The 26,623-nt window shown below is 30.4% G+C and overlaps 2 protein-coding genes across 4 annotated transcripts; one reads left to right on the top strand and one right to left on the bottom strand.

Moving 5' to 3' along the window:
* Positions 1–13,248: 13,248 nt before the first annotated feature.
* LOC137837637 (heavy metal-associated isoprenylated plant protein 31) lies at positions 13,249–15,574 on the bottom strand. Of its 3 annotated transcripts, none has more exons than XM_068646704.1 (3): positions 15,146–15,574; positions 14,707–14,788; positions 13,249–13,787 (listed from the first exon to the last, which is right to left on the bottom strand). In XM_068646704.1, the coding sequence occupies exons 1-3, from the start codon at positions 15,149–15,151 to the stop codon at positions 13,459–13,461; spliced, it is 417 nt and encodes a 138-aa protein (XP_068502805.1). In that variant the 5' UTR covers positions 15,152–15,574; the 3' UTR covers positions 13,249–13,458. The 3 variants fall into 3 exon arrangements, with proteins under 3 accessions (XP_068502805.1, XP_068502806.1, XP_068502807.1); XM_068646705.1 differs by lacking the exon at positions 15,146–15,574 and adding an exon at positions 15,034–15,123; XM_068646706.1 differs by lacking the exon at positions 15,146–15,574 and adding an exon at positions 14,985–15,097.
* A 4,463-nt stretch (positions 15,575–20,037) lies between these two features.
* LOC137837636 (large ribosomal subunit protein uL6c) lies at positions 20,038–23,315 on the top strand. The gene is made up of 3 exons (XM_068646703.1): positions 20,038–20,187; positions 21,155–21,463; positions 22,748–23,315. The coding sequence occupies exons 1-3, from the start codon at positions 20,153–20,155 to the stop codon at positions 23,082–23,084; spliced, it is 681 nt and encodes a 226-aa protein (XP_068502804.1). The 5' UTR covers positions 20,038–20,152; the 3' UTR covers positions 23,085–23,315.
* Positions 23,316–26,623: the final 3,308 nt, after the last annotated feature.

Below are 26,623 nucleotides of genomic sequence, written 5' to 3'. Positions count from 1 at the left end.
TCCAAATGCACATTTCTTGCCGCATATATGGTGCAATTCGACAGCACACAGGACAAATTTTTGAGTGTTTTAGGCATGGTGATCACATTCTGTGCCATTTGGTTTTTTCTAACTATTTTTCTTTCTTGCTTTCTTTCTCACCTTGGTATCTTTCCCTATCAACCTTGGGAAAATGAAATTTGCATCATTGCACATTAGAATGTGTAAATGCAAAGAGGATTGGAATTTGGTGAGGGAGAGAGGAACAAAAGTTGTTGAAAATCAAGTTTAATTGCTATGTTGGCCTTTTCACTGGTCACTTGTTCTAGAGCCATTATACACTAATACAAAATTATTAAATAAAAATTAATTTATAAATTTTATTAATAATAAAAACTACTTTTCATATTAATAAATCTTTTAATTTTTAACATAAATTAATATAAAAATTAATTATTTTTTATTTCTAAAATTATTTTTTATTTAATAGTTTCATATCACTATTTTCAATTCGTTCATTTAATAATAGGTAATTTAATAATAGGTGGAAGATTTATTAAATAGTAATGTGACTCTAATTTATTTGTTTTATTTTATTCTGGTAAAAAGAATTAATAAAAAAAATATATAAAAGGCATATGTAAAATTTTAAAAAGTGACCGAACTTGTGGGTTCTTTAAGATTCGAGATTAAAATTACATTAACAAACAAAAAACAAAAATTGTGGGTTAGGGATTAATAAAAGATAAAATTGAAACTTTAGGTATAGAATTAATGTATATATTCAATGGATTGTGTTATTAATATTATTTTAACTTGTTGGACACTAGAATTTCTTACACAGGATACATTATCTTTTATTTTGATTGTTTCTTGGTGAAGAATAATATTCCATAAAGAATAGTAAAATAAGGGTCAAATGCAATGCACAATGTGATAAAGTATTTGTAGACTTTGTCGTTTCTTTTTTCTTTTTATTGTAGCACCAATGTTTGAATGTTAGTTTAGATCTTTGGTACAAGATCTAGCTCAGAAATTGATTACATTTTAAATCAAAAACAAAATACAAGATTAGTAAGTAGGTGATGTCTGATAGACGACAAATATTGACATTGAAACACATGCATGGTGTAAGAAAACACAATTATTTTTTTACTAATGGCAATGGAGTACCGACAGAGAATTCCCCATGAAGACAAAACATCCATTGTTGTGCACAAAATTATGATGAAGAAAAGCATTGTGAGTTGGTATAAGACATAGGGATGGGTTACATACACAATATTCTTCCTAGATTGTCTGCTCCTGTGTCATATGCTTTTTACTAGGCTGTTTCTTCTTCCTTCATCTTACCTCAAACTTGTGAAAACGAAAGATGTGTTGCTATGATCACTCCACTACACTTAATCAAACATATCCAAAACAAATTAACTAGGATATGCTGGATGCTGACTTGGTAAGTGATTGATGTCTTTCACGGTTAAAAAATTAATTTAATCCTAATTTTTAAATAAAACCTTGAGATTTTTCTTCTTTTTTATTTCTATTATTTGCCGCTACCTATTCTTGTTCAAGAGGCCCCTCTCAGTTATTTACACCACTGCAAACTTTTTGGTTGTTGGTGGTGATTTATTGTAGTATCATTTCCCCCCTCCTTTCTTTGTTAAACTTTTTATTTTTCTTATCAAAGGTATCATATATGGGAGATCATCTAAAACTTACGTTGAAAAAAAAACTTCTACTCTGTAAGTTCAAACTAGTTTCTAAAGAAAGCTTGACTATTACAATTAAATAAGATGTCAAACTCTATAATATAAAATTATGTTTAGCCTCAACTCCTAAATTAACAATATTATATTTACTAGTGCAAATAACACATTTTTCAACAACATATTAGGTCGGTTAATTGAGAACCAATGTAAACAAAAATGCGGTGATATTTTTGTAAGTATTTGACACATATGCACCGGTTGGAAAGATCAACTGGTGTACTATGTTTTTTCAGACTAAAAAAAAAAATTAACAAAAAATGTAATTTGCATGACATATTACACCGGTTGGAAAAATAAAAAAAAAGTAAAAAAAATATAAGTGTGAAGCTAGACATATTACACTGGTTGGTCCTTCCAACCGGTGTAATATGAATTTCAAATTTAAAAAAATAAGAAGCAATGACGACATATGATGATTATTGTAGATTACCTGTCATAAAAAATGGTGCAATGACATTTTTGTAGTAAACATTAAATTTATTATATCGGTTATAACCATCATAATAAACTACTTAATCAGTGCAGATGGTTAGTCTTCTTTCACATTTTCAAAGTTGCAAAGACGGATCTTCCCCAACTCGAAACTTTTTTCTCTCTACTCTAACTACAAACCCTAATCGTGTTCAGATTTTATGACTCCAAACTTTCTTCTCCATTCTCCAATTACAAATCTCCTCTTCGAACCCTAATCGTGGACTTATTATGTTCTGGTCATTAGTCCCAGCTCCTCGCGTCTATGCCATCTCCAAGGCTCTATTCGTCCGTCGCATGTGTTCTTACTCCTTCCTTGTCCTTAACTCCCTCGCGCCCCCCATTTTTCGTGGCAAACTCTCCTTCAATGAGGTTGTGGCGTTCGTGCTTGATAATGCCACTAAGGAAAAGAGAAGCGACGGAGGGAAGATCTTGCCAGATTTGGAGTACTACCCTTTCGAAAGTGTTGTTGATGAGTTGGGCATTGTGATTTTTGCACGATGGTAAGAGGTGTACGTGAGAGTGAGTTCGTGTGTTTCATGGCCTCAACTCGACGCCTCTATGGTGTCGTTGATTAAGGGTTTGCTTCAACATGCGTGTTGCAGTGATTTAAGTGATGAAAAGGTTTTGAAATTTGGGAGGAGTAAGGATAAGGTTTTTCATTTTGAGTTGTTTATATGATTTGTGGTGTATTATCTTCAGCAGAACGTGATATTGAGAAGTAGTACTACATTCATGTATCTAGTTACAATGTATTGTCTCGTCTTTAAAGCTTTGATGAGTTGAAATCGAGGTATCTTTTGTGAGAATATTACAGTTTTTTGACCATGATGAGGTTATTTTTTTTTTGTTTTTACCAAAATGGGGTTCGTTTAAAAAAAATTACAAATTTAGGCAAATCGTACTAATTTGACACAACTTCATATGCACAAATCGTTCCAATTTGACACGACTCTTCCATGTCATACTAAAGTTGTGCCAACTTGACACGACTTCTGCCCTGTCATACTGAAATCGTGTCAACTTGGCACGACTTCTGTCACGTCATAATTTTTTTTTAAAATTTTATTGTTTATATATTGGGTAGTAAGTTATGTAATGTTAAAAATTAATTTGATACATAATTTTCTAAGAGTGTTAGTTTTAAGGAACAAAAAATTGGATATATAATTATTTTTAAATTATTTAATTATTTCAAAATAATTACAAATTATTTATATTATTTGACTTATTTAAAATTTATATAATTATTTTTAAATTATTTAATTATTTCGAAATAATTACAGTACTTATACCTTTTAATATTTTAATATAAATGACATTAAAAAAAATAAACAGGTTTAAAAAATGGATTATTTGAATTGTGATAAAAAAAATTATTACTTCAAAAAAAAATGAATAATTGTGATACACAATTATCCAATTTTTTGTTCCTTAAAACTAACACTCTTAGAAAATTATGTATCAAATTAATTTTTAACATTACATAACTTACTACCCAATATATAAACAATAAAATTAAAAAAAAAAAAAAATTATGACGTGGCAAAAGTCGTGCCAAGTTGGCACGACTTCAGTATGACAGGACAAAAGTCGTGTCAAGTTAGCACGACTTCATTATGACATGGCAGAGTCGTGTCAAATTGGGACGATTTGTGCATATAAATTTGTAATTTTTTTTAAACGGACCCCATTTTGGTAAAAACAAAAAAAAATAACCCCATCATGGTCAAAAACCCGAATATTACATTATCTCATTTATGAGGAATATCATTGTGTTTGCTTCTCATTCTGACATTTTGTTTAAAAGAAAGGGATGATTTAGAATCATAATGAATTGTTTGTAAATAACTGTCCATCGTATTTTTTTGTACAATTTGAAAGAGCTTGAATTCAAAGAACCAATGCATATTCAAAGACAAGCTAGCTATACCAGTAAATTTTTCTGGACTTTAGTAAACTGTTACTGAAGTTCGATCATGATTCATATGTAGTTTTTATTATCCTTGGGATAAGTATTAAATGGTATTGTTTTAACTGTTGCATTTCTTCAATTATTTGGGATAGGGTCATGAATGCTTTGCATTTTTATTAAATATTATTGTTGGTACAACTTTCAGTTCTCTTTGCAGAATATTCTTTTCATCTGTTTAGAATAGAGAATTAATCCAAATAGTAATAGGAGGTTAACACTACATTAGGTACAAAGGAAAAACGTAATGTCAAGAGGCATTTCTTCTCTGCAGCATAGCCATACACCTCAAGTTCACACATTAACCAAATATATGTTCACAATTATAATAGCAATCAAACAATAGATTTCAAAGACAAAATTATCTTAAAATGATATCGTGCAAGTCGGCGGCTGTTGCAGCGACAAACAATTGAAATCATTGGAAGGAGGCGTCTTTCAAGCCGACGATGATGGCAAACAGAACAAACAACGAAAATGGTTTCGCAAGAAGAGTGAAGGGGACAATTAGGTTTTCTTTGAAGGAGTGTTAGGTTTTCCGGTGAGAGGGTTTATGGAGACCGAGTGAGAGAGTGCGAGAGTGAGAGGGCGCAAGAGTGAGGGTTTCGCGAGAAGAGTGAAAGGTAAAGGTGTGCGGGAGTGTTTGTGGTGAGAGTGAAGGGTTTCACGAGAAGAGTGAAGAGTGAAGGGTTTGAGGGTTTCTGGAGAGTGAAGAGGGTATGGGGATAGTTAGAGGTTTTGTGAGCGAAGAGAGTTCCAATTCAATTTTAGTTTCCAAAGAGTCAAATTGATGAGGTTTTTGGAAAAAAAAAATTGGGAATGAGGAATGGTATGGAGGGCAGAAAAACACGGGAGAGTGTATATTTCGAAGGAGAATTGTTGTAGTTCAAAATGACACGTTATGAAGGGTAATTGTGACGGTTATTAAGATATCGTATTATACGAACACTTATGGGGTTATTAATAACCACCATATTAAAACCGTCACTACATACATGTTCTTTTTGTAGTGTGCCTTGACCAATGATGTGATTAATCATAAGAAATCTGAACACGTGTATTTTCTAAAGGGTCTTAATTATGTTTATGTTATTGTGGAAACTCAAATTGTACTTATGGATCCTTTACCCTATATGAATGAAGTTTAGTTTTCTCTCTTGTTATTCAACAAGAAAGGTAGTTGACAGGGAATGCTTTGATAGGGAAAAAAAACCATTGTTAATACTGTTGAAAGACAAGGCAATTGAAAGTAATTTAGCAATGGGAGTCGGCTACTAAAGGGACGTGGAATAGGTCGAAATCAGAATCAAGGAAAACAATGTAACTATTATCATAAGATGTATCATACAAAAAATGAATGCAATGTTAAGCATAATTTTCCTCCATAGTACAAGAATAAGAGTAAACATGTGATCAACATTGTTGTTGCACATGACAAAATTGATTTATTAATACTAAAACTGCCAATAGTGAAAATCAACAAATTACGAGTTAAGAAGGTAGTCAATTTACACAAGACCAAGTCCATCAAATTCTAAAAATTATTCAAGAAACGAAAATTAACTTCATACATAAAGGTGAACAGTTTCATTGGTGAGTCTTTTACCAAAGGAACTGAGAGAGAGGTGAGAAAACTAAAAAATTGTGGATTGTTGATATCAAAATTATTGAATGTTTCATGAAAGTTCACAACTTTATTTTGAATTTAAATCAAACTGTTTTGTAAAATTGAGTTTCGAAAACTATTTTTCTTCAATGTACTTCCCGTGTTGTTAACCCAAATCATTTACTTATATAGAAATTATTAGAATAGTAGAAATTTGATTTTCGGCCGTGTGATTGGGTCCTTGTCAATATTAAATTGGTCTTCCAGTAGAGACAACTAAACTAAGGCTAACTTCCATGTAATGGTTTAAATCATTTAAATTTTTATTTATTTAGAATTTTTAATAATTATGAAGTTTTTAATTTTTGTAGTGTTCAAAAAAAATATTGATGATGTAAAGAATAAAGTTTATGTAGTGACGTGGATGTTTAAATGAAATAGGGGATGCAATAAGTAAAAAATAAAGACAATTACGTTCACGTTAAATGAAATTGCAATTTATGAATTACGATGTTTATATGTATGCATTAAATGAAATTACGATGTATGTATTACGATGTATGAATGAGGATGTATGAATTATTGTTTTATATTTAGCTTGAACATTATTGTATCCTATTCGTCTAGGATTTATAAAAAGAAGATTCTTATCTCAATGGAACGTGACAAAGCTGCATCCAATAACACAACACAATTCGATCATAAGTATGATCCAGAGCAGGATGATCAACATGTTCCTTAAAGTGTATCCTATATTGTAAGTTTAACTATTTGACATTTTTATTATATATTAAGTATTTTAATTATTTCATTTATTTATTTATATTGTTTATATTTTTTTACATGTTTATCACATCACTATGGGATTCATTTTGGTAGTTTTAGTTACATTTGTAAAGTACAATTTTAATTGTAATATTTTTTTTAAGTATTCATATCATTTTGAATTGATCAAAGATTTTGTTTAACTATTTGTATTACTTTTGTACATTGGATGTGTTTGTGGATGTATTGTGAATGATAGTAATTTGTCTGAATGTGATTTGGTTGATATTTATTCTGTACAGGTATCCTGACTATTTATAGGTAAATTGGCTAGAAAAAAAATTAAATTGTATTTTTTAATTTCTTCCCTTTATGCGTCGGCCATGACCCACGCTAGTTTTTTTTAAATTTGCGCCCGCTTTTGCGTGGGCCTAGCCCACGCAACATCTGATATAATTTTGCATGGGCCTAGCCGACGCATAAGCGAAATTTAAATTATGCGTCGGTTTGGCCCACGCATAAGCCACCGCATATGCGTCTGTTTTACGTCCACCCAGATTTTGCGTGTTGCGTCCGTTTTGCGTGGGCTTGGCCCACGCAAGATGCGTCCACCTTTCTAGCCCACGCTACTTGCCTTTTGCTTCCAGGCTTTTTTCGTCGGATATGGAGCGGACGATAATCCGACGCATAAGCGTCCATTTTTTAACTTTTGCATCCGTTGGCCCATGCAAAATGACTGTTTTCTTGTAGTGATAGGAGCTATTAATGTTACTTATACTACATCTCATTTCATAAGGTTTTGGAAAATCAAACCTATACTTGTGAAACTGCTTAATGTACTCATGTTATAGCCAATTATGATGGAATTGTGGAACCTTTTTATTCTTACTATATATAACATTCTTTTCATACCAGAATTCAATTTATTATTTTATTTGTATAACGCATTGTTGAGTCCCATAACGACAAACTAATTTTTTCTTTTGAGAATTTCTAGATATAGGACATTGTTTCATGGATGATGATTGGTTTGGCTAGACTATATAAATGGTTTGTATTTTCTGAAGGTACCAGAGTATGAGTATTTGATCAACATGGTTGAGTCAAAAAGTGAAGAATATGAAATCTTAAATTATAATAAAGACATTTGACACTGAAGACTAGGACATCCTTTTGAAGACTAGGACATCCTTTTGATAAGATTATGAGATAGACCAATGATAATTTTTCTTATGTTCATTTTGAAGAAAACAAGCCTTGCGATATTTTCCATTATGCTAAACAACATAAGATCTCTTTTTTTTATCAAAGCAATACTCGTGTTGTTCATATTTTTTTATATGATTCATGTAGACATATGGGGTCATTTTAGCATTACTTCTGTTCATGGTCACAATTTCTTTTTAACTGTTGTAGATTATCATAATTGATATACTTGGGTAACATGAAAGTTTTTTATAAAAAAATAGATATACTTGGATGTTTCTAATGATAATGAAGGCTGAAACCAGTGATGTTCTACTTATATTGATTACTCTAATTCATAATCAATTTAATAATAGGATGAAAATTATAAAATATGATAATGTAGTAAATTTGCTTGCAAAATTATGTATGATAATCTTTGTACTATTCATATAAAGCCACTTGCATAGAAACTCTTGAACAAAATTTTCTTGTGGAGATAAAACACCAACACATTTAGAATGTTACACATAGTTTATTTTTTCAATCCAATATTCTTGTTGTTTTTTGTTCTTGTGATGTAATACACCCTGTTCATTTGCTAAATATAATACCCTCTATTAGTTAGGTAAGAATACTCATTATAATTTAGTCTACTGTCAATTACTTGAACTGCGTAATTTAAGAGTTTTTGGTTCCTTGTGTTTTACTTTTCAATATACATAGAGACAAATTGAAGCTTGATCCTAGAGTTAGAAAATTTTGTTTATAGGTTATAAAATAATACAAAAGGATATGTTATTTTTTATATTAAAACTAGAATTTATTTTTTTTTGTCTATACAGTGTTAAGTTCTTTGAGCATGTGTTTCTTTGTATAAAAAAATGTGATTACGATTAAGAAGGTGTTCTATAAAGAGATAATTTTAATTATGGTAAGATATTTTTCTCGTACTCTCTCATGGTAAGATAATTTTAATTATGGTAAGATATTTTTCTTGTACTCTCTCATGGTAAGATATTCCTTTCGTACTCTTATCTCTCACATTAATTTCATTTAATTACTCTTTATTTAGGAAGGCATATTGTTTAAATCTTTTCAAATATTTTTTAGTTTCACTACAAGAAAATCATCAAATTGCAACTAATTTTAGAGAACAAAATAATTAGTTACTATTGATTAAATTAGAAACTATTTTAGAAACTAAAAAAATTATTGGTATCTCAAGTAGTTTCTATTACTAATAAAAATTTATAAAGTAGTTTTTAAATTGGTCTCAATTAGTCTTTTAGAGACTAATTTAGAATCTAAAATATTAGTAGATAAAACCTTGGTAGTTAATTTAGATACCAATTTATAAATTTTTATTAATAATAGAAACCACTTTAGACACTAATAATTTTTAATCTCTAAAATAGTATATAATTTAATTAATGTAGTGGCTAATTATTTTTTGTCTCTAAATTTAGTTGCTATTTAATAAATTTCTTATAATGTTTATAGAAAGTCCTGCTAAATACTAAAAAGAATATAATATTGTATGAATTTAATCAAAATATACTAACATTATAAATATTTTTTTATATTATCATCTATTATTATATATGATAAAATTCTTAAACGTCGAGAGTATATATTTACTTTAAAAATACATGTAAAATAACTTTAAATTGATTATAACTATAAAATTCTAATGCATTGCATTAAAAAAAATGAAAGCCATTACATTCTCAAAAAAGAGATTCTTATCTTTTCTGCAAAACCCATTCCATTCATCTTATGAAACACCCACAATTTAGCCACTGGTGATGCAAGGACAATGGAGGGTCAAGTGGTTGAATAATTATGGCAGATTCAAATTCAATGGTTGAAAGTAGAAATTACATTTAGTGGGTCAGTTGGGTTGGCCAAATATTGGCAAGCACATTATCTTCAAAATGTTTCTTTTCCAAATGAAGAATCTCAACATTCAAAGGTGCTAAGTGACTTACACAAAACTCTCTTATGGCCTGCATTAAATAGTAGAGTACATTGCCAATTTGTACACACCATAATTCAATGATCGTCCTTCAACATCTCCACTTACTTTCTCATACTCAACTCTATTTGGAGAGTATTTTCCATTATATATGTTTACAACATGGTTACAACGTAAATTCAAAACATGCAATTAGATTTAATATAATGTTTTATTAAATTTTAAGGTAAGTTTTTTCATGTGTATTTAATATTTAATAATTTGATGTTTTTGTATGTGTTTGGAAGTTTTCGGTCTTCTCGTAATTGTTCTTTGTGTTAGAGTCGTGTGAGTCTTGATTCTCGATCTCGGGTTTTGCAAAATGTATTTTGATGTTTAAGTTAGTATCAGAAGAACATGGTGGTTTGAGATAATAAATGTGGTTGAATGCATACATTTTATCTTGGTTGTAGTGTATATTTATAGTGTTATAGTGGACTTCCAATACTAAGCCTGAATTTGTTGAGACATCAAAATGTATTTTGATGTTTAAGTTAGTATCAGAACATGGTGGTTTGAGATAATAAATGTGGTTGAATGCGTACATTTTATCTTGGTTGTAGTGTATATTTATAGTGTTATAGTGGACATCCAATACTAAGCCTGAATTTATGTGAGTCATTGGACTAATCTCGATGTTGGAGTTAACGTTTTTGCACCATAATTATGTTAATAAAGTCATACAAAGAAATGTTCTTTGATTCCCTAAAAACTAGGTTTGACCATGTTATTGGTGGAATATTCGATCATAAATACCAACAAAACATTTCAAATATAATTGTTGTGCTCAATATTTTTAGTCTTTTATACATTTATACTAAGCCTGAATTTATGTGAGTCATTGGACTAATCTCGATGTTGGAGTTAACGTTTTTGCACCATAATTATGTTAATAAAGTCATACAAAGAAATGTTCTTTGATTCCCTAAAAACTAGGTTTGACCATGTTATTGGTGGAATATTCGATCATAAATACCAACAAAACATTTCAAATATAATTGTTGTGCTCAATATTTTTAGTCTTTTATACATTTATACCACTTAGAAGTATAATAAATTTATTGATTTTATATCTCATGTGATTTTTAATTAACTGATTATATACAACTTTTTATGCATGAAAATTTACATTTATGCATTTGACACCTTCTTACTCTTTTATACAGCAATCAAAATCACATATCTAAAGATTGGATATGAATCTCGCTTCTTTGCCCTTTTTACTTAAAATGTCAAATATTTCAACTAAATTAATCTTTTAAATATCTCATGGAAAATCTTGATACATTAAATTAGGAGCGTTTTAATATAAATCGAATATTTTAAACCTTATAGTATTGTGAAGAAGAATTTCGTTTCCTAACATGTGCCACTAAGAAACTCAAACTCAATTTTCTTGAATATCATTAAGTTTGATTCAAACCTAAGTCATAATTATATTTAACTGTTTTTTTAATATTTAATGTTTTTTGTTTACATAAATAATTTATTTATATTTTATATAATTTTCATTGTGTAAAGGATGATGTTCAAACTTGAGTGCACAATGATACCAATTTTTCTAGTGGTTCTACTTTTTAATAAAAAAAATAAGAATGTTAAAGTATTAATATATTAGAGTATATTAATAAATAAAGTGGGAATCACAGCAAACTCATTAATACAATGGAAATTGTGGAAGATCATATTTATTTCTACAAATTTTTTTAATCAGCAAAATTTATTCCTACAAATAAGTATGGTAATAGGACTTAGCTTTTCTTTTATAGGTCCATTTTGTATTTGGTCTGTCCCGCATAGAATATGAAGGTTGATTTTACTAGCTCGTTGCGTATAAGAGTTGGTCTACAAGTCTGCAGGCTAGTCCGCATAAGAAATATTTTTTCTAAAAATTAATAAAAAATAGTTTTTGAATATTTTTTTTTGAATAAAAGTAATTCTTTTTTATTTAGATACATTAGGTAAATGATCTCACAATATTATTCTCATGACACAAGCATAATAAGATGTGAATAAAAATTTTGCAATGTGAAATATGAGGCTGCATGAAGAAAATATAGAGGTGGAGAAAATAATTTCCAGATTCTTATGTTATGCGAGGCATGCAGGCAGTCTGTTCCATACTTAATACGTGCAGACTGCAAGTTATATGGGACGAGCCTAAACGGACTAGCAGTTTGGAATAGGTAGTCCGTCCCGTTTTTCCATCCCTACACAAACTTGATAAGTAAATACAAAGAGGAATATTTTCAAAAGAAATTCTGATTTTTTTATTCCAAAACTAAATAGATCATTAATAGATCTATTACTATTCTCAACCAAGTTAATAATGCTCCTACTAAGAACCACGACTTGAGAAAAAAAAATCACAAGGCTTTCCATCGATTGAAGTAAATTCCAAAATTTATATCATTAAAAACAAATATAATAAACTTTAGTTAGTAACTAATCTTGGTAAATATTTAAATACTAATTTATAAATTTTATTAATAATAGAAACTAATTTAGATATCAATAATTGTTTTAATCTTTAATTAAAAAGTAACTAATTATATTTTATCTTTAAAATTAGTTTTTATTTAGTGAATTATTTACTACATAAATCATAAGTTCTTTTTTATTATAATTATTATTCCATCATTTAAAGAAATTATTTTTAAGTATATTAATAAAAATAAACAATAAACCAATATCTATTTCTACTCATGATTTTTTACATGAACCAATTTATTTTTCTGTCAGCCTTTGAATTTTAAAAACATATGTTATGCTTCCAAACATAATAAGTATCAAGAAGAAAAAGGAATATATATTTAATATATATATATATATATAAAATACATGAAATTTATTGTTTGACTACATTTGAACCCAGCAAGGAATGATTTAGTTACTTATGTAAAATAACCAAGACTGTTAAGGAAAATTGAGAAGAGAAAGACGCTTAATGGTTCATCCCCCACCTCCAAAAATTGTTTCATCCTCAAGCTTTTTACTCTTTGGAGGTGTTTTTGGTTGATTTCCCTTTAATTTAAAAAGGACACTATTATTTTTATTTTTTTTATCAGCAAGACACTATTGATATTATTCTAGTCTTTTTAGAACACTGAGAGGTAAACAATAAACACTCACCTAATTAATATTTCAAAAATGTTAAAGTGTGTATATGTGCAAGAAGGTGTTTTCACTACATTTTCTTTTTCATTTACAAATTTCGAACTTGATTAAGAAAATTAAGTATTTCTTATACGGATTGTTTATTGTATTTAGAAGACATTTTGGAGAGGTATGTTCTGTTTCTATTTTTTTTTATACAAACTCTCCACTTATCAAATGAAGTAATTCATTTTTCAAAGTTTTTTTATTCAAATTTAATTAATGAACATGTTTTTACTCTCTCCCTTGGCATACTTCTTCACATTAACTTTTTGTATGGCCACTCTGTTATATGTAAATTATACACAACATCACAAAAAAGAAATTGACCAAGAAACTCATTGGATATTAAAAGGAGGCACAAGACAATACACTCAAGAAAATTGGCAAAAAAAATCAACCAATAGTAAACAAACTCTAATTTCCTAGGAGAAAATGTCTCATTCAGTTTCTTCTTCTTCAACTTCTTTTTCTCTTCAAAGAGAAACTAACCTGAAGTGAGGAAAAAGGTATGCATAAAACTGGTCTAAGTCAATTACATTATAGTGCAAGCATGAGGGTTATCATCACTGAAGAGAGAAGCAAAGGCTTCATCAGATGCCACAGCAACTGAATACACTGCAGGGGTGTGGAAGAAAGTGTGAACTCCATTGGTTGCTTCACTTTTGTGTGCATCATAGTAATGGTTAACAATGTAACTAGGGTACTTGTAAAATGAGGAAAAATGAGCATGCCCTGGAAATGGCCATGGTTCTGCCACTTTCCCTGTACGTTTGATTGCCTTCAGAACCTTCTTTTCCTCCAAGCCATAACCCCTCACTGTTATTTTTTGTGATTCCATTTCAACTTCTACCTCATCTACTCCTGCAAATCACACATTCAAACTTCAAATATCATAACATAATACATTCTGATATGCTACTAACTAAATCTTGATTTGAGTTCTTACACTTACATAACTCATCTTTGAAAACAATAAAAAGTAGTAAGTATAACTATGTTCCAAGTTAAAAAAGCTAAATTTCTAAGCATGGTGGTTAAAGAAACATGACTAACTCAATTATACATATGGTGAATGATGACCCAACTCAGATTAAGTAAAAGTCACTTTGTATACTTTGTAGTACTTTTTGCTTGCTTTTGGGTATGCTTATTTCCATGCTGAATGAGAGCTCATCATATCATGTTTCTCTTGAGTTCACTTTTTCATGAAGAAAGAAATGTGATTCACTTTTTTTTGCTACCAAAAAAACCAGAAAGTTGTACACTTTAAGACATCTTTTATCCATGTAATAGAATACACATTATAAAAAGTAATGAAACAAGAACTAAAGATGTATAGTTGTATATAACTAACATTAATCAAGTTTTTAATTTTTTGAAAGCCTATAGAGCTGTTTTTGTTTTCACCTGTAATGACAATTAATGTTGTTTGGTTAAGGTGTGACAGAGGAGCCACCTAATTTGTTAGATTGGAAAACATGTCTGAAGAAATATGGAGCCCAACTGGCAACAGGAAGGTCTGCATGGACCCCAGAATGGTATGGTGTACCAAATTCTTGACTTGTGGTTCTACACTTGCAAAGCAAGTGAGGAATGCATGTGGGGACTTTGGAAATTAAAGCCCAAATAAAATGCAAAGATAAGCAACACATTACACAACTGTTACCCTTCAATGGCCCATGTCTACCAGCTCAATCCAGAGCCTCCAGAAAATGAAAGGGGGCCCCAAAAAGAAAAAACAGAAGAAAAAAAACACAGAATTTCTTATGCAAAAATGTACCTTTGAGTTTGAAGAGAGCTTTCTTTAGTTTTGAAGCACATCCTTCACAGTCAAGATTTGGAACTCTCACCTCTATCATATTCTGCAAAGAAAAATGCTTGTTAGTACTTTCTAAAAGAAAAATATTTGTCAAGATAATATTTAAAGCTATGCACAAATATCAGATGAAAAAGTGCTGTCATGAAATTCCAATGCAATAATGAAGAAAAAAACAAATGTTATTTTGAGAGTAAAAGTATTTCTGAACTGTATACAATCCAATCATTCATTAGATATACATGTTCAAAGTCGTTATAGCATGAATGATTCTGCAGTGTCACATTGTACCAATCTCAGTCTTAGCTTCTATTCAGAGGCAGAAACAAGTGGTATGAACTAAACCATTCTGTGGTTGTTGTGTGTACTCTAAGAGATATAATATGAGAAAGAAGGGACTTACAGACATTGCTTGTGTAGCTTAAACTGAAACAAGTGAGCCTTCTTGTATGGAAATGAAAGGCTCTATGCAAGAAAAGGAGGAGAGTAGTGTGTTGTGTTGTGGTTTTTGAGGCACCCTTGGCCTTAGGATTTAACTTGGAAGAAAGTGATGATGGTGGTGTTAATTGGCTAAGAAAAACTATGTGAAGGGTCTGTTTTAAAGAGTTATGGTGAAAAAGGATGATTGGGTTTTGAAACCCGAAAAGGGTGCAGAGTATAGTATATTCACGCGTGGGGTGAGGGAAAACAAAAGCGTGGATTCCTCTCTCTTAGGCTCCCCAATTTTGAGGCACACAGTCTCAGCCTGTCTCCATTGACTTGCCACCACCTATGGACCACTCTTGGCAACAAAATTTGAACATCTGAGAGTGGAATGATGGAAATGGTAGACACCACTCATGGATTCCTCACCTTTTCTCTTTTCTTTGTTGGACATGTACACACCATCATGCCACCTACCTGCATATGTTGCAGTGCTGTAGGACCTTCCTTCTAAACTAACCAACCTGCATGCTGGCTAACATCTAATTAACATCCACATACACTATAATAATGTCCCTTCTTTGCAAATAATCATACTTTTTATTTCTCTTTACACTTTTTATGTATAGATAAAAGAGTTATCAAATGTAAAATTGAGCAAATAAACATTCATTACAGTGCTTAAATGTTTAAATGTTTTGCTACATTTGATTCTCTCTCCAAGTAAAATGTTATTAATATTTACAAATAAAGATTCATTAGAGGCTAAAATATCATGTCATTTTGAAGGGATTGTTAAATTTGGATGTGTTACTCATTATTAAACTTCTTTCCTCGTACTTATATAACTTTTTCAAAAAAAAATTATCAAATAGAAACTAATTTTAGATAAAAAAAATAATTAGTTGTTATAGTTACTAAATTAGAGACATTTTTAGAGACTAACATTTTGTTTGGTTTCTAAATTAGTTTCTATTATTGTTAAATAGTTTCTAAATTGGTATCTAATTAGCTATCAAGATTTGTGTTACTAAATTTAAAATCTAAATAATTGGTAGTTAAAACATTATTAGTTAATTATATACCAATTTAAAAACTATTTAACAATAATAAAAATTAATTTAGAAAAAAAATTTAGTTTCTAAAATAATATTTAATTTTGTTATTATAGTAACTAATTATTTTTTTTTATCTAAAATTGATTTTTATTTAATGAATTTTTTGTAGTGTTTTTTTTTCTTAAGAAAGAGATAAATTTACATCAACTTTTTTTAAAAAATTTTAATTCTAAAGTTTTAATTGTTAGATTAAAGTTTCTAACTATTATATATATGTAAAATAGATTTGCAAAATTTTTAATCGACTCGATCCTTTTTTAAATGATATAAAAATATGATAAAATTAACTCCACTTATAGAAGATTAAAACGACTAATTAACAAAATTCACTTATAAAGTATTATAAAAATTTAAACGGCAAACAATTCATTTCACTATAGTTAGTTAACTAGTTACTAACTAAATAAAATTTTAGTGGTGTAAAAAGAGTAGTTTTCAAAGTTGAAAACCTTTGATGTTGATGTACACACAAAAAGAGTAATAAAAACTTTTGAAATGAGCAAAGATTCGTTTGATTGGTTTTTTTTATTCATTTTTTTAGTGATATGGATTATAACTCAATATTATTTTGAATAATGAAAGTATAATATTTTCATAAAGAATTATAATGTAACTCGTGCATGTATGGAAACATCTTTTTCTTTATATATTTTTTTTCTGTTTAACATCTTTCATCATTCATGTATATGTTTTAAGGGATGTAAAAGATGATATGTATGATCAACTTTTCTTTTTTGAATCTTAAAGTACCTAAAAGATATTGGAGTTGCAGGTTGGTGCATGTAACATCAAAAACTATATTATTTCACATAACGGTTTGAAATGCTTATAACTTTATTTTAAAATGTTTAAATTATTTTATTACTAAAGTCAAATAAAACTTCTAAGATAATTTTGAAATATCATTTTCTAACTTCAATTTTTTTAAAAAATATCCTAAAATAATTAATATTTGCTATTTGTTTGACCATAAACATCGCAATCGTAGCAGAAAAGGCGTATAACGATCTTCTGCAGTAAAGCTGATGTCATAATATTCCTCACAAGAGCTTCTTTGCACAAAAGCTATCATAAACTTACAATATATATATATATATATATATATATATATATATTATATATATATATATATAAACTCAAACTTAATTTAAATTCTTAATTGATATAAATTTTAGAAAAAATCTTTTTTTCAAAATATTTTTTTTAAAAGATAAAGATATAAACATTTCATCATATACAAGTGAATGCTAATCTTATTTTATAAGTCAGTTTTATAAAATTAAGTCATCTATTATCGGGTTTTACAAATATATAATCTTACATACAAATTGATAACATCTACGTGAAAAAGTGAGAAGATGCGTTAATATAAAGATATTTCATAATTACTTTATAAGTTTATAAGCAAACTTAGGCCTAAATTTTTAATATATTTTAATAAAAGAATGTAAATGCATTACAAAGTATCTAACTTGACTATCACTAACTATGTTAAACCTTATTGATAAAGGAAGAATGCTTTGTAGTTATCCTTTTGTGTTCACAGAAAAATTTCTCTGTAAAACCATGCACTTGCATGTGAGGAAAGGAGGCAAGTACAGATAAATATGAGAGATGTTGAAACCAATTTATGAACATAAAGAAGTCTTGAAACCAGAGAACAGTGTGTGTATTGAATGAAGGACTTGACATATTTTAAAGCAAACACACTTTACAGCATAAAGTTGTGAAGTATCTTGCACAAGCTCAGCTAGTTACTCTCATACCAAGAATAGTACCTGAGCCAACTTCCCAAAATCTACTTTCCCACTGAACATTGAAGCAACAACTCAAAAGTGTTTTCTTAGCTCTTAACAAAAGCATAATGGCTTAGCATGATCTATACATCTCATTCTTCATATATTATACATACCTTTTCTTTTATCCACATCTCAAACATGTTTTGATGCAACACTTATAAGGTTTTAATTAGTTATGACCCCTATCCAAGCTTTTTTAGAGGTGTGAAATTGCTCAAATGTGTATACAATGCTTACAAAACACATAGTTTAGAGATTTTTTTTAAATTTTTAAATGGAAACCATATCTTTCTCTTGATCTCTTAAAGTAATTATATTAGATTCTTTAAAAACCAATATTTACTATTTAGTTTTTAAGTTTAAATTTAACACATCATTGGTGTAAAATTGAGATAAAAAATAATGTAAAAAACATTCTCACATCTTCTCAATTAAATTCTTTGTTTTTTAAATGTGATTATTTAATTTTTGTTTCTGAAATTTCAATTATATCTGTTGGATCCTCATATTTAAATGTAGATATTAAAAAGAAAAAAAATCGTTTTAATGGTTTGTTGATAAATAGTTATTTTATGATATTTGTGACTAAAAAAGATGTTTTTCTTTTCAACTTGGTAAATGGGAGAAAACATAGAGAATAAAAATTACATAATCTCACTAAAAATACAATTAATATACATTAAAATTTGTCTTTCATGTAATTCCATAAAGATTAATAATGTTATACTTTTTTAACAACTTTTTCTTAGTTTAATCTTTTCAAGAAAAAACTATTGAATAATGTTCTAATATTTTTGCACAATCTTCTAGACTATTTCTTTTCTGGTTTTCAACACATATATGATTCATTCAAAGAATTCTCCTTCAAAACTAAATCAAACATGAAATGTTCACTTCTCTAAACTAGAATTTGAAACTCAGTTTACAATATTATTGAAAACTAGTATCTTTCCCTAGACACAATCTTCATGACAATATGTAGAGTATATCCTCAAATAAAAGAGTTTATTAGCTTATTAAAATATTTTTTTTGGTGAAACAATTAAAAGAAGATGTAGTAGAGTGATGGACCTCGTTTCATTGGAGGGATCACTCAAGCTTAAACTCATGTTGGGTTTTGGCCCAAAAAAGTAGGCTGATTCTCCTCCACGGAATCAATTTGAATTGGCACCGAATCATGTTTTGCAAAAATACCAAAATACCCTAAGTTTGTAAAAATATCAAAATGTTCTTAATGAAATTGAAATTAGGTTAAGAGAGAGATTTGCACCCAATCACAGCACCCACTCGTTTTCGCGCAGCTGCCGCCACCGCCACTTAGTTTCTGGATATAGAAATCCATAAGTCAAAAAATATACTTCCGCATGCCCACATCTGGAACACAATTAACTATTCCAGATATGTACATCCAGAATTCAAAATCCAATTCCGGATATGTACATCCAGAATACAAAACCCAATTTTGGATAATGATATCCGTAACGCATTTCTCTACTACGAACATAGGCGTCCGGGAGCTTCAACTGCACATGTTAATTACTTACGTATGTTTATATCCGGAGTGTTTAACAATGACTTTCGGACGCTTGCATCCGTAAGGTTAAAATCAGGCTTCCAAATATTGGTATCCGTGACCACCTCAGCTCGAACAAAATGCAAAAAATTAGCTTAAATGTCTTCTTACCTCACAACAATGTTAACCGGCGGACCTTACAATGCAAACGGCCCGTCCATCACCACACTAAAACCATCTCCTCTGCATCTCAAACCACCACCAAAGAGGAAAAGCAAGTTTCTCTGCACCCTACACCGTTTTTCAAAATAAAGAAGACAAGGACATAATGGAATTTTAAAAAATTCGTTGGGTGCAGAAAGCAATTGATTGGGTGCAGGAAGTCACAGCCCAAAAAGTATAATCAAAAGCCCAATAAGAGCTACCTCATCAACATTTCTTGGACCACAAAGGGTTATTTCAAATTACCAATCACTCTTTTATTAAAAAAAAACAGTATTTCATTGGATAAGGATTTTCCTTCAGTTCTTGGTGGAACAACCTTGGAAGGTGTAACAATGGCTTCCTCAGTTACTTCCTCTTTTCGTATCAGGTAAAGATTCTTACTCTCTCTTTCTCTTCTTTGCTTCACTTATGCTACCTCCCTTTCTCAATTCCCTCTGTTTTGGAGCACTTTTAGTTTTACATTGCAATGCTCAATTTCGGTTATATGGTTATCAAGTATTACATTTCACTGAAGAAAAAAAATCACCCTTTACGGGATTTTGCTCCTTTATCGTAGAAGCATACAAAGTTTTAAACTTTGAGAAACACCACTGTTCTGAACTCTCACTGTTTCACCATGTGAATGTAGTTTTCTTCCACTTGAATGGCTGAGTGCCTCAAGTCTCAATTGGGTCTAAAGAATTATGTGATGGCTCAAGTAATTGTGGGTCTTTAGTAGAATCTGGTTCGAAGATGATTTACTCGTGGACAATGATAATAATGTTGTGAATCTGAACTTGGAATTCAATGAAGTGGGTGTTGCTTTGAGGACATTTGATGAAATGTCTGTTAGTGGTATTGTAAGTATGTGACGAATAATGATTATGAGTGTGCTATATTACATTGCTAGCGACATGTGCAGACTTGGAGAAGTTTAATGAGTATGCTTACAGGGAGTTCTTGATGAAATCATTAGTTGGGAATGTAATTGTATTCATGATTTTACTGTTAACAGAAATAATTTTGAGAGATTATTGTTTGTGCCCACTTCATTGATTGCTTTTGTACGAACATGTTGATGTGAAGCATGCGTCCTGTTCAAGTTGGATGTTGCACTTTACTGTGCATTTTGCCGTTCACTACAAGGCTATGAAGTGGAAATTAACTTCTAATTTTAGGGAAATGTCGAATTAAATTGGCCTTGTGTCTATTTACAGCACTCTTGTTTTTCTCTATTTTTCTTGTAATTTGTTCATGTGATTGATATAATTCTTGGGTGATGAAAAGGTTCTTTAGAACAGTAAATGTTATATAGTATTGAGAAATCTCACTAGTTGTTTGCTGTCTTATTTCAGCAATTTGAAGACTGTTTTTGTGGGTGAGACAAATAAGCTCAGAGTTTCTAGTGTTCCTGGTGCTCAAGCTGGTTTCGTTAGAAAGACTGTAGAATGTAAGGAATCACGAATCGGGAAGCAACGAATTACTGTGCCAACCAATGTTACAGTCAAATTGGAAGGACAGGGTATACAAGTGAAAGGTCCTTTGGGAGAACTTGCATTAACTTATCCTCGAGAAGTGTTGGTTGAGAAGGAAGAGGCAGGGACTTTAAGGGTTAGAAAGGCAGTTGAAACCAGAAGAGCCAATCAAATGCATGGGCTTTTTAGGTACTTCATTTTACTGACCTCTTTTCTAAATTAGGATTTGGGAGTATTAAATTGCCATTTTGTCTTAATATATGCTAATTACTTTGCACCTTTGTCTCATTATTTCAAAACTATTTTCTAAACACACTGAGATGAAAATGGGGAAAAAAAGCTTTGATTTGATTATAGAATATAGGATATGTTGCTGCCACCATTGCATAATGCACCAATGTTTGTGGCATGATCATAGTAGTAAATTTATAACCTACTGTTCATTTGTTCGTGTTTCTTTGTAATAGCCATGGCAATAAATTATTTGAGCTAAATGTTGGTAGTTAGTATTGTGTTAATTGCTTGAAAGATAAGACTGGAAAGTAGTGATACAGAATGGGGCTTACTTGTCAATTAGGCAATGCTTTTTTTAATCATGATAATTTAGTGGTTCATTCATGGTGATTATATTATTTGGGGATTTTGTGGTCTTGAATATATCTTTGATAACTTATTTGTTTTTTCATGAAACCATTATTTGATTCTAATTAGAATGTTGTAGTGCAAGGGCAAGCATTGATGCACGATAAAGATGTTGGCTGGCCTTGTGACCTGAATCCCATAGATTCAAATTCTGGAATGAACTCTGAACTTGATACAACTTAAAAGGAATATTCTGATTACAATATTCAATGTTAATGAACTCAGAGAATATTCTGGTTATTGGAACCCTGATAGTTCTTATTCTTGCACCTTTACTACTCCCTTCTACAACAAGCAGTAACTAATAATGTTCGGGATAAGTTTCCATTAAGTTCACATTGAAAACTTCCATTTTGATGGTTCCCATGCTCTTCCCACAACTCCCCTCCCCTTTCTCGCCACGTTTGTAATTCAATGAAAAGCTTGGGTTATTTGCAGCTTTTCATAGCTGGCTTGAGAAACACTGATCTCACTCTCACTGCAATTAACTTTTACAATTAGCCCTTGATTGGTTATTTCTTAGTATTGAACTTGAGATATAGTAGTGTCCCAAAGGATTTTAGTTAGACTCGTACCTGGATTTGTGAATAGTCTTCAAAACATTCAAATCTGTGCAATACATTTTGCAGATACGTACCTTTTGTTTGTTGTCTTGGCTTGGCATAATGCTATTAATGATGTTAGTTCCTCTGTATTGATCATTCCATTGTAAGTATGAAAGTTTTTCTTGTATGAGTAGAATCACCGTTTTAGCTTGGGTAGCTTAAATTTGAATCCTAGTTATATTTCATTTGTTCATATATATTCATACTTGACTCATAAATGTTATAGGACGCTTACAAACAACCTGGTTGTTGGAGTATCTGAAGGTTTTGAAAAGAAGCTTCAACTTGTTGGTGTCGGTTATCGTGCTATGGTAGAAGGAAACGCAGTGGTGCTGAATCTTGGATTTTCTCACCCTGTTAAGATGGAAATCCCTGGTGGCCTCAAAGTGAAGGTGGAAGAAAACACAAGAATCACAGTTAGTGGGTTTGACAAATCTGAGGTTGGCCAGTTTGCTGCTTCTATTAGGAAATGGAGACCCCCAGAACCATACAAAGGAAAGGGTGTCAAATATGCTGATGAAATTGTAAGGAGAAAGGAAGGAAAAGCAGGGAAGAAGAAGTAATGGGGAGTTTTCAATTTTCCTTTTTCATTTCTCTCCTGTTATTTTCCTTTTTCATTTCTCTCCTGTTATTTTCCTTCATTTGTTAGTAATGAAAATGTTATACATACCAAGAGAAATTCATATTCTGAGATAAGCTTGAGTCCTTTATGCTTAGCTATCATGAACTGTGATAATAGCTGTTGATGGATAATCTATCATGATAATCAGATTTTTCTTTTATCTTGAGATAAATCTCAACAATAGCACTCAGCATTGTGTTTTTTTATTTGATCTTTGTTTATGTTTTCATTTTCAAATAATTTTATTTCTATATTGTCTTTAACCTTTTTGTTCATCAAATTTCAAATGAATTTAAGAAGATAAAAGATAATAAATTATTCAGTGAAAATAGTACATTTAGATCAAATTAATCATTTTATCAGTTTATCACACTAAGCCCTTTAATTTAGTGACATGTGACAAACTGGGTGAGATATAAAATTACGTCAGCCATTAATATTGATAATGCAAAATCAGCTTTAAAAAATACCATTATGAGATAACAATTTTAAAGAACTAGTGAATCTTTTTAATACGAGAGACCAAACAAAAAAAAAACATAGATGAGAGTTAAAGTATATTTTATTCGAAATTAATATTCTTATTAACGATATGAATATTATTTAAAGATGGATAGTTTAATAAATATGTATTTCAATAAATATATTTACTCATGAAATATATTAAAAAACATATTTAAGGTGACTAAATATCAATAACATTTACAGCATGAACTGATATGAAATATTAGTTTTGAAGCCGTGAATAGTTTTAAATTCACCCCAAAAAAATAATCATCCGTTATATATTTCTATGATTATTATTACCATTATTACAATTAAAATTAAAAAAATTATATAATAATAATTTTTAAATTGTTTAAAATTACATGAAATGAATAATAATATTGTGAAAATTTGTATTTTATAAATAAATAAATAATATTAAAAAAAATTAAAACTAATTTTTTTTTCACAATAGACAAAGTTACCCAAAATTAAGTTGGATTAAAAATAGGTTGTGTAATAAATGTAAAATATTTAGTACTTTTTAAATAATGTTAAAATTAAAAATACTTTTGTTGTTTTTAAAAAATTGAAATTATGTTCGTGAAGTAGTGTTTATAATTGATACAATTATAAATAAATAGGGTAGCGTTTAAAAAATATTTATTAAATGATAAATAAGTACAATTTATACATGATTATAAAATAGAAATGTAGGAAAAGTTATCATCTATGCGAAGCTGTGCCACATGGTGGTCTTCTTCGTTGTCTTCGTGATCGTTGTTGTGGTTGTTGTTCAGATGGAAGGGTGTGAGTGGTGGAGGTGGAATGTCATCGTTAGTGCCTTTGATTTCATTATCATCATTCTGATTTCTGAACACTTGTGAAGGCATTGTTGGTAGATAACATTGCATGGATGACATTGGATTGTAGGCAGATGGGGGGTCATGGTAGAGGTTGCAAAGGGATTTGATGGACCAACAAAAAATTGTTGTTGAGATGGAGATGTTGAGTAGCTGAAAGGTGGTTGATGAAATGACGATTGGAATGACATGTGAGGTTGATCCCTATATCCGAACAACTGAGTCGGTTAAACACCTGACGGACGAAAAGATTGTTGTTGAAACGATTCAACTTGAGAAGAAGAACGGACATGATGCTGATAGTGAGGATGTGTAGTCTCATGTGGCATATCATACTGTTTTGAAAACATGTGTTAATTTTGGATGAGTGAATGGAGAATAATAAATAATTTTGTAATTGAACTTACATCATCATCGGATGATGACCCTATAGGCAAGATGTAGTAGACAGTATGGTTGATGTACCATTGCATGTATGTTGACTTGTCATGCAAATGACCATTTCTATTAAATTGATTTCCCTGAATTAGACGATTATGACGGTTATTCCACATAGCTATCTATCTAGCAGTCAATCCGAACATAGCATTAATCACGACTTCAATGAACACATGTCTTTCATGTCAAAGGAGGCGAAATTGAATGCCATAAAACAATACTACATAGACAACGATTACAAATTTGTTGTCGTTAGACAAATATGTGGCTCGGTGCATACATCATGATGGAGGGTGACAATGGAGATTACGTGCATCTTTTAGTAAAATCCGAAGTCAATGGGAGATAAATAAAATTGATGCACAACATAGTTGTTTGTCAACAAATCTTTCGGCATACCATGTTAATTTGGACTCAACCCATATTGCGTCCATGGTGCTGACTTCAGTAAAAGCAAACCCTTCGGTCCCAATTAAAAGCTTAATTGCAGAAATAAAAAATCTGTATGGCTATACCATCACATATAGAAAAGCTTGGTTGGGAAAACAGAAAGCTCTTGCTTTGGTGTTTGCGATTGTTGAAGGCGAGACTCGGGAGGCTTTAATTTGGTTCTTCGAATTATTGCGACAATATGTGACACCTCTGCCAAATTTGTGCATGATGACTGATAGAAGAACCAGTATAATTTCAGCATTACAATCTGAAGAAGTTAGATGGGAAGGAGACAACCTCGTTTCTGTGTATTGCATACACCATATCGCATCGAATTTCAACAGAAAATTAAAAAATGCTGAGCTCAAATGACAGTTGATTAACATGGGTAATAACATTGTTTACCTTCTCTCATAGATAATTACGACATTTTACCATTTAACTAATTTCATTTACTTCTTTATGACAACTTATGAGATGAAACAACCCACAGTACAGGCAAAGCTATCAGTTATGTGATATGAGTTCAAGCAAGCATTTTTCTAGATAGATAGCACAAATTTAATGGAAAGCATTAACTTCGTGCTTATGAGAGCTCATTCCTTACCTTCTGCTTTGGTTAAGGAAACTTTCGAAAAAATAAAAACATGGTTTGTTGAGCGAGCCTTCAAAATAGACACCATGTTACGTGCAAGTCATTATTATCCAGAAGATATCACAACCTTATTTAGAAAAAATCAACAAGATTCGACTATGTGTTTTGTGGAAAGGTTTAATGTAGAAAATTCTTAATTTGATGTCCAAGAATTAGCCATCCCCCAACATGGTTGACGAGCTTCGTTATATACAGTTAGATTAAATGATTGGTGGTGTGCCAAGCTATTTGACTTCCTTATCGTCACGTTATTGCCCTTTGTTCCTCTTGTCATTTACAAATGACGACATTCATTGATCCGGTTTACAGCCTCCACACGATTAGAAAGACATATCAAGTTGAATTCCATCTCGTTCGAAATGAGGATTATTGGTCTACTTATACTGGGCCAAATTTCATACCTGACCCCCACATGCGATGTAAAAACTCGGGACGATCAATTACAACTCGTTTACATAATGAAATGGATCAACCAATTCAAAACAAGCCAAAAAAATGTTCTTACTGTCGCAATGAAGGTCACAACAGAGGAAATTGTCCATCTAGACAGTAGAATCATCCTTTGTAAAGTTGTTCTCATCAAATATTTTAATATCATCTTCTTTT

Source organism: Phaseolus vulgaris, chromosome 4, assembly GCF_000499845.2.
Source record: "Phaseolus vulgaris cultivar G19833 chromosome 4, P. vulgaris v2.0, whole genome shotgun sequence".
Taxonomy (NCBI): domain Eukaryota; kingdom Viridiplantae; phylum Streptophyta; class Magnoliopsida; order Fabales; family Fabaceae; genus Phaseolus; species Phaseolus vulgaris.
This window is presented reverse-complemented; position numbering and strand designations above follow the sequence as displayed.

Coding starts and splice junctions, on each gene's coding strand:
- LOC137837637 (XM_068646704.1), bottom strand. Junction 13,788..14,706: donor AGCTCTCTTCAAACTCAAAG/GTACATTTTTGC, acceptor TGTGATTTGCAG/GAGTAGATGAGGTAGAAGTT.
- LOC137837636 (XM_068646703.1), top strand. CDS start 20,153: ATGGCTTCCTCAGTTACTTCCTCTTTTCGTATCAG. Junction 20,188..21,154: donor ACTTCCTCTTTTCGTATCAG/GTAAAGATTCTT, acceptor GTCTTATTTCAG/CAATTTGAAGACTGTTTTTG. Junction 21,464..22,747: donor CAAATGCATGGGCTTTTTAG/GTACTTCATTTT, acceptor TAAATGTTATAG/GACGCTTACAAACAACCTGG.